We start from the raw sequence: 17,127 nt of genomic DNA, 5'->3' as shown, positions 1-17,127 counted from the left end.
CAGCGAGCAGGATTCCCACAAAAGCAGGACTCGAAAATGGACTCTCCCTCTGGGCTACCGAGAACTCACTTCAAGAAGACCTGCCTCTTGTTGGTGGTCCAATAACATTTGCAAAACCGGGTGAAGCCGGCATCCCTGTTGGCTCCCGGTTGCGTGTCGGAGTCCTGGGGACGCATGTTTTTGATGTTGTGCGTCTCGGAGTAGTACGTTAACTGCCATCATCCGGCTGGCGAGTGTGTGGTGATGGAGCGCACGGAACTCCTCCAAGAACGCCAACGGTCAACACAGTAAACATTTCATGGGCCACTTTGGGCCAGCTGTTGGGACCCGGGCCAGCCAGTGTGTGAGGCCTGCGATCGCCGCTCGTGTCGCATGTCATCGAATTCCGGCGGACGACTACCAAAGGACATGCGACGGATTTCGACGGTCCCTATAAATACGTGAAGAAGAATGACTAACTAGGCGCGCACGCTCTCGAAGGAATTCCGCGACAAAAGAAACATGCCAACACGGCCGCGGTGGCGGTGCACTACTGATGCTGTCGGAGGGGGGGCTGCTACTAGACATTGCTGCTACCAGACCAGACCAGATCAAACGGTCTGCCTGGCTGGCTGGGGCGATAGATTTTTCCAGAAAAGCCCCAGCCAAAACGGTCGCTCGACGAGAATTATCTTTCGGGCGGCAATATTTTTCCACGCCGCTCGTCGCACCGGGCCAAATCGAGCGGACCGGCCGGCTGACTGCGGCATGAAGAAACCCGAAGAAAACCCCGATGCCCGTGGGTGGAAGGTACAAGACTCAGGCCCCTGCGGCTGTCAGACAGTGCGTCGTCGTCGTCGACCGGTGAACAACTACAATTAACAACAACAGGCCCCCTGTCCCATAACCCTCCCCTTGGCATCTCAATGCCCATAGGACACCAGAAAAGTTGGATCCGGGAGCAACATCGACCGGACCGACGTAGAACAAAGTGGGGACACGCGGACACCACACCGCGTGGATGCCAAGCATAGCGAACTTGCTTCAGGCTTCTGGTAGCCCAGAGTGCGTGGGACTCTCTCGGGGGGATTCAGCCCTAGGATCTTGGGACCTCCCCCAAAAAACAAAAGGCGATCCACGCGCCATGCAAAAAAGGCCGCACACGAAACGGAACCAGGCGCGTTCGCGAAATAAACGCGAAAAAATATGCGACGGTTATGTCGTTACCCCAGCACAGCATAGCACACCGCCGCCGGCCCCGGTCCCGTCTGGTGGAGGAGGGACACTCACAAAAAAACAACGCCGCGCCTTTCGGGAGTCGCTCGATATCGTTTTGTGGCCCGTCTTTGTTGGCACAGAGGGGAGTTAAATCTAATTATTGAAACGTTACATTTCCATTCCGTAAATGGACAACTGGCGCGCCGTTAGGGTAGGGTGGTGGTTCCAGAGTCTCGTACGAGAGTCTCGCGAGTTGTGGAACTACCAGTACCAGTAATTGCAGTAGCTACAAACGGTGGGGTCCGTCGGGCGCCCCGGGGACCCCGAGGCGTCGTTTTTATGCTCACTCAACATTGGCGCTCGAAAGCGGGACAGAGTATGAGCGTCGGTCATAAACGGTATGAAGCTTTCTCACCTTAAAAACATGGTTGGATCGGTTGGAGAACGCGGGGAGTCCTATAGTCAAATTGTTGTCTGATGATCGAGAGCTTGTCACGCCGTGATCGACAAGAAGTTTGAGATACTTCAATTACAAGTTGAAACGAGCAGTTTTCTCTATTGCATAGGCGATTAAATCCTACTCTTGGAGACCAAAATAGTCTCCCTCTTGGAGAAGTCCCAACTCAGTCTACCTCAATGAATAACCGGTGTGAAGTAATCCTGATGGTTTAGTTTCTTAAAGAGCCAACTTAAGTGTCTACTACCTGGGGACATCTTAGAACTGGAAGTAACAATAGCAGTCGTTAGTCAGCGATGTGCCAGACCCTCAGATACCCGTCAGAGGTCCATATTGACTAGAGCTAATTCCAGTAGCGTCCTATTAAGATGTTGGCCAGTGAAGGTTGCGAGTCACTTCAGTCAAGAAGTAAAGAATTGAAAGTCCAAAAATGTTGATAAAATAAGCATAGCTATTAATGCCCCACACAATGAGAGTAAGTTTCAGTCTTAGTTCCTAAATAGTACCGTCCTCAATGTTGGTCTAGTTAATTTGAACAGTTGTATTATGGATTTACCTCAGTTTAATTTACCGGTTTTATTGTGGAACCTCGAGTACTTAACAGACTCCCAAGCTTACACCGAGAAACGAGAGTCGCTGGTGCGCTGTGTGGTGGCCAATTTAATACACTCTTTAAAAAGTGAAAAGTGGCTCCAGAGTGCCAGAGCCACATACATTATGCTCAACATCATCGTTCGATTCGCGCAAACATACGCGGCTCCAGACTTGGCTGGTGATGGTGGCTGCTGCTGGTGTTCCGGTTTTATAACGTTTCTCCCCGGCCGACTCCCGCCGGCCGAGAGGAGGTGTAGGTCAAGCGACGGTCGGCGGCACCAATTCGCGTGGCCGAGAGACTCTTTGATGCTCGCTCCGTGCATTAACTCTCACGCTGCTGCTGCTGCTCCTGCTGCTGGTGGCACGCGGCCCGCGACATGTTTTACCGCCGCTCCACTCAGCACCACTTGAAGCTCCGCGCCCTCCTGCACCCGCCACCCACCCGCCGACCGACCGACCGACCACCGACAAGATAAAACACTTTCATTTGCAAACGGCAGCGACTCTCGTGGGGCGTTATGCTACGGCCACCGCCGGTCGGAGTTGGTTTTTTCCCCGCCATTTCCTTTCTGTTTGTTTCCATGCCCTTTTTTGCCTTTCTTCTTCTCGTGTCTCGTCTGCGTCTGCCCTCGGGCTGCTACGCGAGAGCACGGCGCACGGCCATCTAATGGGGCCCGGAACGCCGCCGTCGCGCGGCGCAAATCGCCAATCGCGGGTTCTTTCGCGGCTCGCGGCGACTAGAGCATAACACAGCACAGTGCGGTCGGAGGAAGGAGCGAGGGGTGGCCCTCTCCGTACCCTCGCGACCCTTTTAATCTCTTCGCGGTGTTTCTATCGCGCGGCGCGCGCGCGGTCATTATGCGCGCTGGTGACAATTCTGCCCTCCGGTTGTCAGAAGCCACACGCCGCGCGCGCCAGCATCATGCTGGCCTGCGTTTTTATGTGTGTGTGTGTGCGCGACCTGACGGCAGCAGCCCCTGGAGGAAGGGAGCTCACTACGCCGCCACCGGCCACCAGCGCAACGCGGGCGGCGAATAGTAAAAGCCATAAAAATAATAATAATAAATGGCAACAATCAACGAGAGCCAGCGACAGGAGACCTACCCAGCCAGCCAAAGCGAGAGAGAGAGAGAGAGAGAGACTTTAATGTAGCACCCTCTTCGGGTCCGGACCTACTCACGGTTACGCGGCGCACCCTATCTGCCTGGCCCCGCGCGCTGCCTAGTTCTTTTTTGGTGGGACATTAATGGCCATCGACGCTACTTCCACACGCCACACACTAGTAAGCCTCACCGCCAGAGGCAGAGGGAGCGAGAGAGCCTAGGGAGCATTAATTTTGGTGGTGGCCAGTGCACGTCAAACCTCCCTCCTAGGTTGCCTGGCCCGGAGACGATCATCATAATCATTACCATCAAAAATGCTGCTGCTGTTGCTGGTGCTGCCGTGGTGTCCCTCGGCGCGGACCCATTTTAGAGGTAGTTTGGAGCGAAACGAATGGATTGAATAATTCAATAAGCCGATAATGCAAATCGCAATTACAAGGTGATAAATTCTTTTTTACGAGGCCACCCGAGGCAATACCGAGGCAGTGTGGCGCTGTGTGGCTGGCGGCCGGAATTATGCCTGCCGCGCTGCATTACATCAATCACACATTAGACAGACGGAATCGGCACTTATTGATATTGGCCGGCCAACCTGGGGACAGGTCAGGGTGGGCTATGTGCCCGCTAGTCACTGCTCACTAAAAAGAACCTTGACGAGTGAGCAAAGTGTCGCGGATTAATGGGGCTTCGGAACATATCTATAAGTCCGCAGCAAGCAAAGACAGTACTTGGAGTTTCAAGATGTAGAAGAAGAACGGAGTGGTGTCAAGTGTTTCTCAAAGGAGAAGAAGGGAAAACACTACTTTTAAAGACATTACTTCAGCCAAAAAGCATCAGTTGAATTGTCGAGTCGATGTGTCGAAGGTGAGATTGACGTGGAATCGTCTCCTATGAGCTGCTTTCCATCGGGTCAATGCTTAATTCGCATCTGTTCGGTTCTGTCTTCAATTTTGAGTATTATTTTCCTGGTGAAAATTGAAGAGAGTCTGAAGAAGTCATCTTAAAAAGGCGACTATACAGATCAACGAATAAAATGGTACACATTTGACATAAATCGAGTGATTCTAACTATGCTGGAGGCAATTGGAGGCCTTAAAATTCGTACAAAAATAATGGTAGACTTTTCAAATGTTAAGAAGTGAAATAAGTTAAAATGAATCTATTCTTAACTCATGCTTTAAATTCACCTAGTGACCACCTTTACAGTAAGCCTTCAATGTAGTTTGTTTTATTCAACAGTTCATTCGATGTTAAGGATTTTTTACGAACATCACCATCCAAAGAAACTGGCTAAATAATATATTCAACAATGCAACCTTACAAAGCTACTACCAACACGAGCTTCTTTTGCCACGAGTCTGTGCGAGCGAAAAGGCGTTAAATAAATAATTCTTTTTATACCGCGCGTACCAAAGCGCATAAAGTGGAAAAGGTAAAAACCACGAAACAACCGTTAGCCGCTACTCGGAGACACCTTGGCGACCACCACCACCCGAGAGCCCCTATTGCCGCCGTGCCCCACCACTGCACAACACACTGCATTTTCATGAAATAGTTTTAATTAATTTGAACGAATAAAATGCGACAGCGCACAGCATAAAACAGCATAAGGAGCGACAGACTACGGCGCACTCCACAGACCACACAGACAAAAAACGGCGAAACACATCCTTAAGTAGGGCACCGCCGTACGGATTCGAGCAGTGCAGCAGTAGGACCTCGCTCGCTTCGGGCCCTTTCAGCCTACGGAAAAGCATCGCAATCTTGCCGCAATCTAATGTGTGTGCCCTTTTTTATTCGTACCCAAATGCCTGTAGCGCACATTTAGAGGTCTCCTTAAAAGCCTTTTTTTGCCGTGTTTGTCTACTCCGCGCGAAGCTCTCTCGTTCGTGGCCTTTCCCAAAGGTAGTGCCGCGCTCGGGCGTCCGGTGAAGCCCCGAAATAGCGTACGGGGGGCTGCTGTAATAACACCATACAGACAGAGAGTGAGCATAAAACGGTCCTCTTAATGCATCGCCGAACTAAAGACCGAAGGAGTGCGACGGAGTGCGATGGCCAAACGGTGCGAGAGAGGGAATCAAAAAAACAACTCAGAAAGGGTGAAATGAGTTTAAAATGGAACCAAACTTTTTTATTGATATGGTCTCCGTTGTCAAACGTTAAAGGAGCAGGAGACTATTGCCCCAAAAAGGACGCCGGAGCGACGGGTGCGATGGGTGCGCGCAGCGGCCCTGTACCAGGTCCTGTGCTGCCCGAGATCACCTTCATCACCGTGCACTTCAATGCACTCCGCATCCTGCTCCGACACGGCCCTTCGGTTGAAGAGTGCTGTGCTGTGAGGAGGTTGAAGAAGTAAATTATAGGGTAGGACCTCTGTACGCACGCACGCACACACCCACTGTGGCCAAAAGCGGAGGAGCAACAAAGGACGCATGCTACACCACCACACACGCGTGCCAGCCAAATCAAACCAACCCAACGCGCGTACGGTTCTCGGAGGATCCTTTTTAGTCGGCAGCATAGGAGATCCTTTGTACGCCTCGCCGAGGTCTAGAACGAGGCGCTACATCGGTGTGAGTGGCGGTGGTGGCGAGGAGCAGACCGAAGCCCACGAACCCACGAAACGGCACCAAAGCGTGACGATACTCCGCTCGCAAGGACGATATTGTAGAGGGCACTTGGGCACCAACGGCGGCGATCTTTTCGGTTCGGTTGCCGGAACGGGAGCGCCTGTGTGTTGGTGTGATGGATTTATCGTAACGGCAAGAGAGGCCATCGTGATGGCCGAAAGGACGAGACGATGGAAGGGAAAATAATAAAAATAATAACACCGTAAAGTGGGGTAGACGAGAGCAGAAAAAGAAAGAAAGAGAGAGAAAGGGAAGCAAAGAGCGTTCAACCGAAGGCACGGACGTGAAGGGCCCGCATTATACGCTAACAGATGTTTTCCTCGGTCAGAAAACCAGACCCACGGGCGAAACCTTCGAGCAGCACCTACGTACCGCGGCGGAAGGAGGAACGGACGGGCGACGGTCCCGAATGTGAGGTTATGTTGGTGGCGGAGGATCGTGCCGTGTGCCGGAGTTTGGAAAGCGGACGAGAAGGAGCAGCCCCCTGGTGGCCCTAGAGCCCAGGACGAAGAAGCAGAAGCAGCAGCAGAACGCGGAAAGGAAACTAAAATTCGTCTCGCATCAGCAAACCCCTCGGCCGTTGGGGATATAGAAATGGGAAGCAAAAAGCGGACACCGACGCACGCGAAGAGTAAGGTCCATTGGCCTGGCAAAAAAAAACAACAACCGGAAGGGTGAAGATATGTAAATCGAATATAAAACACCAACACCAACGATAGTGGCGCTGCGGGCGTTCGCGAGAAAGCTACAGACATTATATGCTGAGGGTCCTTCCTTTTAGCGAAAGGAATATTCGGTCTGCTCTGCAGCACCCACAACCTAGCACAACCGATGATCAATGAAAAGTAGCAAACGTCGGACTAGTTGGAGTGCCGTTGAGGGGCTAATCGCTTCAGTCAGCAAAACTGCTCGAAGCTGCCCGATTTTTTTTCCCATAAGTATTGCTCACATCCCAAGCATGAGATTGCAGCGAATTGACCTCTACAGCTTGCAACTGCTTTTAGTGGCTTATGCGTACATATTCGAGCACTCGAGCTCATGCATATTGTAAACAAACGGAGCAGGGTGCGTCAATGTATAGCACTGAGAGCCTTCGCATTAGTTCAGACATTCGAGAAAACGACGGACGTTCAACTGGTCATTTAGTCACTGGTCAACTTCCTATTCATTCAATCATTTCAATTTTTATATGTTTTGTTTTTCGTTTCAATAGGATTAGCTGACAAAGATTGGATATTCATTCACCTATGTTTAGTTTAAACACATGGGCTGAAAAGACTCGAGCCTAACACAAAGATGATGCTAATCTTATTTCATTCAGTTAGTACTATTCTTCACTAACCTTCAAAGAAAGTTGTTAAAATTTAATTTCATTCATGCCACTTAAAAGTGTGTGAGTTATTATCTAAAAGTGACACTAAACGATAATGGGAAACGTATTTTAATGTTACATTGCTTACACACAAAAATCCTCAACAGCGTTTTGAATGTTCAAAAAGTGAAGTTGCGTGAATTAGCTGACATTGTAAGGATATCAAAAGAATGCGCAATTGACTATGATAAAGCTCTGTTCAAAGTGGCTGCCGTATTTGCTCACTATTGACTAAAACATAAATCGAACTTTGAATTGTTCCCACCCGGTGATTATGTGGCTCTTGCTGGAGATTACATTGATGAATAAAGCCAATTAAAAAAAAACGCATTTCTTTTTGCGGGCCCTGAACTTTTCAGTCCATGTGTTCTAAGGTCTGAATCTAAGGCCAAATTCATTCAAAAATTTTTAAAATTGTTTTCTATTCGAAAGATTGCATCAAAATATCAAATCATTTACATGTTTTCAATACAAATAAAAACTCGTTTTCAAGAGGGCATCGGAACAAGAAATGTAAGCCCCGAAACCTTTACAAAAGAGGGGTCAAGATAGTGATTTTACATCAGCAGCGTAAGCTCAGAAGTTGAAATTGAAATTGAATTCTCTAATCACAATCTAATCGCTCGCAAATATTAAAATATCTCACAAATTATTCAAAAACGTATGGAAATTAGTTAATTTAGCGATCAGTGAAAGTTCAGGGATCAAGCCAGGGTGGTCCGCAACAATTTAGCTTGGCAAGACCAGCGACTGGCCTATCAGCAGGGGGCCCAACACACACAGCGGGTTCCGCTGTGGCCGTGTGTTGGGTTGGTTGCGATGTTGCGAAACGTGTACCGCGGCCTAACACACAAATTAGGCACATTTCTTGGCCGGATAGTTGCGTTTGGAGTTTAATTTTGTCCGCGAAAACCGGACGGGCGCCGAACAGGAAAAGGCTCTCAGAAAGAAATGCACAAACAAAAACAACAACAGTCAAGGAAAAAGAACACACACGGGCAACATAGCGACATGCTCGTAAGGGGCGCGGCGACTCGTCGGCGCATTAAATCGAACAACTTTGCACCTTGTCAGCGTCAGCCTTGCGGGTCGGCGCGTGTGCTTTTCGTTTCGGTTGCACCGTTTTGCCAGATTTGTTGCCAGCTTCGCACGCCACAGGGTGTCGCTTGGTAAGCCTTCCTCCTCCCGCCCAAACGGCCTCCAACCGCCGCTTGGAGGATTAGTGATAGCGATTTGGGCACTGCGCGCGCCGGCGCAAGTTGCACAACGATCTTGGTACCGTTTGTGTCGTCGACAATAAAATATCGCCACGGCCACCTAACGGTCGGCTCGATGTTTCCCGTGGATTTTGCCGCAAATCCGGTTCGATAGTGCGCGCGCCCAGTCCACCCCAGAGCCTGGCGGACACTTGCGGCACAGCATAACCGCGACAACACCGTGACAATAATGGTCGGCAGGAGTCGAGGGGAGTATTTCGTAAAACCGCGCGCGCGCCATTTGGCCACCGCCGCCTGCACACCACGGCGAGGTGTCCTTCGATCTTGATATGTTTATTAAATGGCTCGGGCTGCGGGGCGGTGAGCAACATTAACCGGCACCCCCCGGAGGGCGCACACGCCTCGGAACAGCCTCGGAAAGTCGGCCACACATTAATGTCCAACATTAGTAGCCCAGCGCGCACGCCTAATAATAATGTGCTGCAAATTTGAGCCATGGCACGGAGCCCGCAATGGAGGCTGACCATTAATTGATCCTTTAAATAGCAAAACATTGGCTCCGGGCGCACGGATAAATCTCTCGGCCCCCTAGAGAGAAGTGCCTCGGCCAGAGAAGTGAGCAACCGACGCCAGTCCTCGCGCGTTCCTCGACGAAATATGCTTATCCCAGGGAGCGCGCGCGACACTTCCGTTCTGCGAGGGTATTTAATTTAAAGTAAACAGCATCCATCTCGTAACGAAATTTTACGACCCAAACCGAGCAGGGGCCGGCCCCCTTGTGTGCTTGGGCACTTGAGAAAGGGCAACCCAGTGAGCTTCACCGTTATCTGTCACTTTATGTGCCCCTTTAAAGTGACGCGACCTATTTCGAAAGGACCCTCTCGACGTCTCGCCACCAAAAACTTGTGTGCCCGGAACGATGGTTCCCTGGTAGCTCCGTGATCGAAATGTTGTGTGTATCCTTTTCCGTTTTACGAGATTTTACGACATCCTTCTCCCGAGAGTGCGGTGCGTTATTATGCGCGACAGTTCCAGGGTTCCAGGGTCCTCCCAGAAACCCGGCCATGTGATGGAATAATACGAAAATGATGAGCCAGCGGAAGCTATAAATGATACAGACGGGAATGGAGGAAAACGCATCGCATCAGCTCTCGGCGGAAGTTCGCCGTTACGCCCCTCTCAAGAAGACGAGTGTCCTGTTTCGTTCGCCGCGCGGTTTGATCCGCTTTGATTACTCCGAACTTCTTATACCGGTGGAACAGGTTTGCGCCGGGCATCGTCGTCGTCAGGATTTTGTTAGTTTTAAGACCCACCCCGATCGTTCGGTCGAGGTCGTCCTTTCCTGTCGCTGGATCCTGCGGAATTCGCCAGAGTCTAGGCGCGGGGCGCGAAGGCTACAGAAAGTCGATTTAAATACCTGCATCGTGGCGCTGGCTTCACACAGCATCCGGGGCCAGTTACAATAGTGCAGAGGGAAGCGGCGCACAAAAAATAGGCTTTTCCAAAAGACATCGCACACACAGGCTCTGCGGGCGAGAGGAGAAAAGGCCCAAAAAAGGGCAAACTTCCACGGGCCAAAAAGGACCCACGAGAAGGATGCACACAGTCAGGGAGAGAGAGAGAGAGAGAGAGCGAGAGGTGCGCTCCACAAACGGGATGAGCTGAAGGATGGCTCTGCTGGCCGGCAGGATGGATGGGCCCCGCCGGGCGCAGTAAAACGAGCGGCGGCTACGAAGAGCCAACCCAAGAGAAACCGGCCGAGAAACGACGACGACGACGACGACGGAAAGGACACGAGACGGCAGGCAGACGGCGGGCGTCTATGTGCGCAGAATGGTGTCAGGAGCGCGGCTCCGGCGACAGCTGGCATCGTGCCGTTCGTTCGGTGGTAAGCGGGGCGCCGGCGCGGGGCCAGGGAGGACCGACGAATCTTCCTCCACAATCAAGTTCCATAGTCTCTTCCGCGGCGATGATGCGCCGGAGTAAGGTTTTCTTCGCCTTCGCCGGTTTCTCGTGTTCCGCTCGTTGGGCCCTTCTTGAGGTTATAATTATTTCTTGTCCAGAGTCCTGGCAAATGTTGCTTGAAAAAAAAGGTACGGAAATAGTGTCAAATCATTTTTGTCTCTTCTCTCTCTCTCTCTCTCTCGCTCTCTCTCTCTGTCTCGTTGCAAACGAGATGGTCGTCCGAGGTGGTAAAGTCAAACTTCCGTGCCGTAAGCTACGGGGCAAGGATTCGATCAAAGTTAAGAAGTTAACCGTTTCTCGCAGCTCGAACGTAATCCCACCACTGTGTCTCTGTCTGTCTTTTTCTCGCACTAAAGGCTACCACCAATCATTGGTGAAATGAAATTAATTCGAGAGCTCGTCAGGCCGGCTTCCTGGCCGCCGTTAACGTTGATTAACTCACTCCCGACTTGGCCGGTCGAACGGCAAATTTGTGGCCATTAAAACGAAACTTTTCGTCGGCGTACGTGGCGTGCGACACCCATCATTTCGGAACACGTCCATTACGCGCTCTTTTCTGGAGCGTGGCCCACTTTTCGAACACACAGACTCAGTGCCGACGTCTCGTTTGGAGCGGGTTTTTTGGATTACATTTCAAATAGCATCAAATTGAATGGATTTTTTTCATTGCCAACTTACGCTAGAGAAGCCGCATGGAGCAACGGAGCAAGCAGCATAGGTTTTACATCGCATGTGCCTTGTTCTTAATTGACAAAGGCTCAGTTCTTAACCTTCTACACACTCCGAACACAATGGTGTCCCTTGGCCCGCTGAGGAAGCATAAATTACCGCTGCATCTCATGTGCCGTGTATTTTTGTCCATCACATCTCGTCCAAACCTTCGCAACCGTCCATCCGAAGGGCATCCATCCCTGATTTTCTTCGTCATAATTTATTTTGAGGACGGAGCAAAAAACCGAAAATCCCTTTTCACGACTCGTCTAATGCATCGGACCCATTTTTTGTATGCCTTCGGCTCCGTCTGACTGCCTCTCGCAGCCTCCAGACATCGCCGTGTGGTTGCTGCACCTTTTTGTGCTGCGAAAAGAAAAAGGCGATTCGAAGCGTGCCTATGCATGCGGCCTCTGCCGGTGATCGTCGTCCTTTGGACTTTGCTTCTCTTGTTTGATTTTGCGCCGTGCGCCGAGAAACACAAGGGACACTCTTTATGTTGGCTGAACACAGAGAGTCCCGTCCCGGGAGATTTCAAGCAGAACACGGCTAAGGCCACACCGTTCCGAAGTGCCAAGTGTGTGGTGGCTCGTGGCACAGCACGGTACCCTCGGCTTTGTCCCGCAATTAATTCTCGGCCCGCAAGCGACTTGGGCGCTAGCCGAAGGACAGGTGCGATGCGGGGAAACTTTCCAACAGAGAGAGTTCACTGGAACCCAGCAGAAAAGACGAATAAAAACCATAGCAAATGCGGTGATTAAAATATCCCATATGAACATATGGGGAACTCAAAATCACGAACTCACGAAAAGGACGCGATCACCGAGGCTACAAAAAAAACTATGTAGCAAAGTGAAAGACGCATAAAAGCGGAGCAACCCCCCGCCGATGGAGATGCAGAGGAATCAGAGACTAACTACACCTTATGGTCATCAAACCTCGCCAGCGGTTCATTGTCCTGCAGTAACCTCTACTCGGTTTACAGAACCGTGTGTGGAGCAGCCCCAAAAAACGGCCCGAAAGCCGGGGCCCGAAAATCTTAGACCCAAAAGAGACAACCAAATGCCGGCCCTCGCTCGCTTTCTCTTTCCTTCTCGCTGAGGCTGGACGAGATCCTTGCTCCTGCCACGGCGCAAACTAGAGCCACGCATCACCTGCTGCCGCATGAATTTGTAAAAAAGGGGACCAACACAGGAGAGACAGGCGGCGATGGGCAGCAATGCACCAATCGTACCGGTCCCCATACTGGCCCCTCGTGCCGGCGTTCTCCTTTCTGCTTAACCTACAAAGTAAGATTGCACCTGAAACGCGCTCCAGATCGCCGATGCTGCTGCTGCTTTTGGTCCCGTCCGTCGCTTATGTGTGTTTGCATATAATCAGTACATCCGCATCCTTCGCGAACCCGGCACTTACCACGCCATTGTCCATGCCGCCATATGGTGACTGGTAGCCCGCTTTTTCTGCAACAGAAACGAGAAAGAAAACGAAAAAAGATTTCAGTTCGATGAAGCTCTGCTTGTTTGTGTGAGTGATTGGCAAAGAAAGATAGGGTTTTCTCGGGATCTTCTTCTTCTTCTCCCGTTTCTGTTCTCTTTTTTTTTCGTTGCTGGTCAATTTCGTGTGTTCCCGGGGCCCGGGGCGCAGAAACACCTTTCGCGGGCGCGCGCGCGCGCGTCCGCCGTCTTTCGGTAAATTAATCAGCAGCGAGAAGCGAAGAAGGAAAAGCTCCAGAAGCAAAATAAACATATGCCCCCCCTTGCACCGACATCCGCGTGTCCTTCCGCTGCGAGCGAATCCTTGGTGGTGGCGGCGGCATACGGCGCATAAAATAAATGTGAATGGCCTCGGACGTGCGCCGATCACTCGCGGCCCAAGTAGTCGCGTGCACGCGACCAAAAAGGACCCCATACTCGCCGGCGGCAATACCTCCACCACCACCGACCGGCTGCGGACCGGAAGAGCCTCGAACGAACGAGGCAGGCACGCTCCCAAAAAACGAAAGACTTGCGGCCGGCGACCGGCGACGAACCTCGCGACGAGCGCGCGCGCGCGCCCGACGATAATGATGCCCGCGAAATGGAGCCAAAAACGATGATAACAACCGACCGGGTGGACGAAGCAGAACCAGGAGGGGGGTGCTCTCGGTGGACAAAATTATGCGTCTGTCGCGTCTGTTGACGATCTTCAAAATGCGGGCTTCCCGAGAAAAAAAAGGTACACCGAAATTGACGAAGATCGGTCGAGAGCGAGAGGGAGACAGATAGAGAGTCAGAAAACCAAAATCAGATTCCCTCCTCTTCGTGCTGCCTCAATCAGATCCGTCCCAGCTGCTGCTGCCCGGGCCGGGACAGAGAGATCCTTCGAAGTGGCCGTTTTCTCCCCAATTCGAAAGACAGGGGGGAGAAGGTAAAAAAAAGGTAATAAAACCGAAACATCTGGCCTCGCACACATTCTCACACTGACCCGGACCTGTATGGAGCGTGCGTAGCCACCGCCGCCACCGACCCCCCCTAAACGGGGCGACCCGCACCAGGCAGAATGAAGCGGCAGCGGCACTTTGTCCTCGACTTTCAGACATTAAACTCTTTTCCTCCTTTGCTGTGGGCAGAAGGAGAAAAAGTTGATTGTCCGATGGCCGCCCCTTCTTCTTTGGCGGGCCGCCGGCCTGCCGGGACCCGCATCCTTTTCTGCCCATCGCCGCCTTCACCGTCGCCGGCCGGTGTGGTGCGGCGAGAAACCATAAATATGTTAATAATTGCATCGTATCACCTGTACCCCTGTGTGCCAGAAGAGAGTTTCGTTTCTATTTTGGGCCCCCGTTTTTCGACTCGCTTCGTGGTGGCTCGTCGTGGGGTCCAGGGGCCGAAGGAAGGACGGGACGCTCGCGCGCGCGCGCAAAAACGGAATTGGCATCAGCACTGCGGGATTGCGTCAACTTTTTGGTGTGGCGCAACGCAGGAATGATCAGGGCGCGTGTGTCGCGCGCCGTTTTACGCACACATACACTGTCATCCGGCCAGAGGGGGCCTTCCGCGAACCACGGGCAGATCCTTTGACGGAAACGTTCAGTGGTCGTCCCCCAGCAAAAAGGGAGCTCGACTTCACCTTTGGGGAGCACGGCGCAAGGGTTGTTGATTCTCGGTTGCCGGCTGCTGCCATCGAACCCCGGGCAAGGGGCCACAGTAGTCGGCCCCGAGAGTACTGCCGCGCCACTTACACGGTATTGGGGAGCCTGGGGAGCAAAACTAATGCAACGGTACCGCGCGGCGCAGCAGGACCCGTGATTAAGAAACCGCGTGGAGTCGAATCCGTCGAATCATGGAAATTATTTTTTTCGGGACCAAAACCCTTTTCGCGAAACGGGTTTCCGCGCGTGCACACAGGTGGAATCGGATACACGTCTTTTGCGACACACAGTTTATTAACCCCGCGAGGAATTTGGGAGAATGTGACGGTTTGATTTCGTTCACCGCGCACGGCAGCGAAATTGGCGACAAATTAGGGTTCACCCCGCTGATAGGCAGATGGTCCTGTCTGATAAAGCGGCCCCAGAGCAACAGAGTATAATATGTGGCCACGGGTACGTTACTGGAACTCTATAATTTTGTTTGCTTCTTCTTCGGGGTATGCCGTCACGAAGACGGATGCACTGCGCTGCTGTCATTATTCATGGTCTTAATGATTTATTTACAGTCGCCGAACAGGCGAAAAATGAATTAAAACACTCATTTTAATCTGATGAAGATACGGAAACAATTATGTCCTTGTAGATTAATCCGTGTTAAGTTTCTTTGGTCAGCCCTTCGAACAATACGATGGTGGTCTGAAATGTTTCCGAAGGAACAAAGATTTAAGGAATTCCCATATTGTCACCAACATAGACGGTGATGCTCCCTGTTCTCCGAGCGCAATTTTCAGATGCGAGGACAAAACACAAGTCACTGTTGGACAGATTTGGTAAATAAGGCAAATAGGTAAGCAGTTCAAACCTTAATTCGCGGATTATTGCGAGATTTTTTCCAGATTTTCGCACGGACAGTCTTCTCATGTCTAAGTGTTGATTTTAAATGTTGCAATCAAACTTTTCTACATGTTCATTACTTCTGTTATCTCCAACAGTTTCTTCAGTAATTGCAGTATTCGGACGTCCCGCCAGCTCTTAAGGATACGTTTAAATTCATTTGCTCAAAATTTTATAGTGGTAAGTGATGGTACGAAGTCCCCATAAACAGAGTCCCCAATAATGTTGGTGAGTAACTGTCGAAAGATTCACCAACTTTCACTTGCTAACGCTACCCCCTTCATGTTGATGTCGGATACATATCAGACCGCCCTCGTACAGCAAATAATATCTAAGGATCCAACAAGGATTCTCCGTGCTCATAACTCTCGATGCGGTGAAATGAAAAAAAAAATCATACCGAATGGTCACATCTCTTGCTAAGTCCTCCGATCCTCACTGCGAAAGGATCGCCCACAAGCCGCCTGGCTGTGCGTTGTCCTGGGCCTGGACCACAATCAGCCTCGACCACCGGTTGCTCCTTCGGTTGGGGAGAGCATAAAAAAAACCGTTCCCCGTAACGTTGACGACAGCATAGTCGGCCTCAACACGGCTCGACCGCAATGTTGTGTAAAACCTCTCTCTCTCTCTCTTTCTGCACGTTGGCCGTTTCGGTGCGGGAGGATGGCTGAAGACAGCGATTAAAAAACAGAGCACCCTCACCACCCCCGAAAGTGGGTCGGTCGCGAGGTACCCCCAGGCGTTTTATGGAACCGTCGCTTGGAGGAAAACGGACCCCGAGAGCGACTGTAGTCCCCGCGGGGTTCGCTGGCTGTCAGTAGCAGAGCAGCATGTGAGGGAATTCGGGGAACATTCCGTACACCCACTACTCGCCCTACATACACACACATACAGACACAGACAGAGGGACAAATAGGCCGCTGGCGAAACTGGTAGACGATGAAGCTATATCCCTATGGCGGGCGGGCCCGGTCGTCGTCGGTCGCGGTATGTTTGCTTGTCAATCTCTCTATCTCTCAATCACTCCCCTGGTGTCTTTCCGGCGGCCACCTTCTGCCGAGCGGAGGCGGCCGCCGAGGTCAGGAAACGGCAACCGACTTCAAAACATTCAAAACAAATATTGATAAACTCCTACTCCCCGTGGCGCGGTGGAGCAGCAGCTGGCGACGCGTGCCCGACGCGGACGGGCGCGGACCCGGGAGCGGAATATAAACATAAACTGTTGCACCAACCGACCGCCACCCCTAATTCCGGGGCCCCTCACTCTCACTCTCTGTGTATGTTTGGGCCGCTTGATGTTGAGTCCGCCGAGCGCCATGATATGGATGCCTTTTTATCTGGGGTCCACGTCCACGGACGGCACACATTGACGTGTTCGTGTCTGTGCCAAAATAATAGTGTTCCACATCACATCACGTTGTTCCTTGCGTTTCTAATTGTTGACCAATGCTACGTCGGTTGCCATCAAAAGGACGAGAAACAAATAGATCAAAGGACGGTTATAACAAAATAACTAAACGAATTCTGCTTCTACAGATGAAACTCATTCGAATATTTTTGCGCGATGCTCGGGACATGGCCGAAAATGGCGTAAGGAACAATAACATACTTCTGTTATTCTTTTAAAATGTGTAAAACTGCCTAAGAAACGTACGCATGGTTTCCGTCACTATTGATTTTATTTCGTTTCGGTATTTACTTATTTATTTTTATTTCCTTAATTCCAACAGGAAAAAGCGTTCAAGCTGAGTGCTGATGCCGTTACGAATAAATCTTTAATAACACCAACTTGCCATAAGTTCAGTATAGTTGTTATTAAGCCATCAACAATGTAAAAAGTTGTACAAAACTGTTCCTGGA

General features: G+C 51.1%; 1 protein-coding gene across 1 annotated transcript in view; it reads right to left on the bottom strand.

Moving 5' to 3' along the window:
* Positions 1–17,127, bottom strand: part of LOC131212299 (protein daughterless) — a 55,594-nt gene that overhangs the window by 16,451 nt on the left and 22,016 nt on the right. Inside the window, exon 2 of the mRNA XM_058206106.1 lies at positions 12,660–12,706. Within this exon, the coding sequence (XP_058062089.1) occupies positions 12,660–12,706 (47 nt within the window). The remainder of the gene's footprint in view (positions 1–12,659; positions 12,707–17,127) is intronic.

This window comes from Anopheles bellator, chromosome 2 (assembly GCF_943735745.2).
Source record: "Anopheles bellator chromosome 2, idAnoBellAS_SP24_06.2, whole genome shotgun sequence".
Lineage (NCBI taxonomy): Eukaryota > Metazoa > Arthropoda > Insecta > Diptera > Culicidae > Anopheles > Anopheles bellator.
Note: the sequence above shows the minus strand (reverse complement) of the source record. Positions and strands in the feature narration are given on the sequence as shown.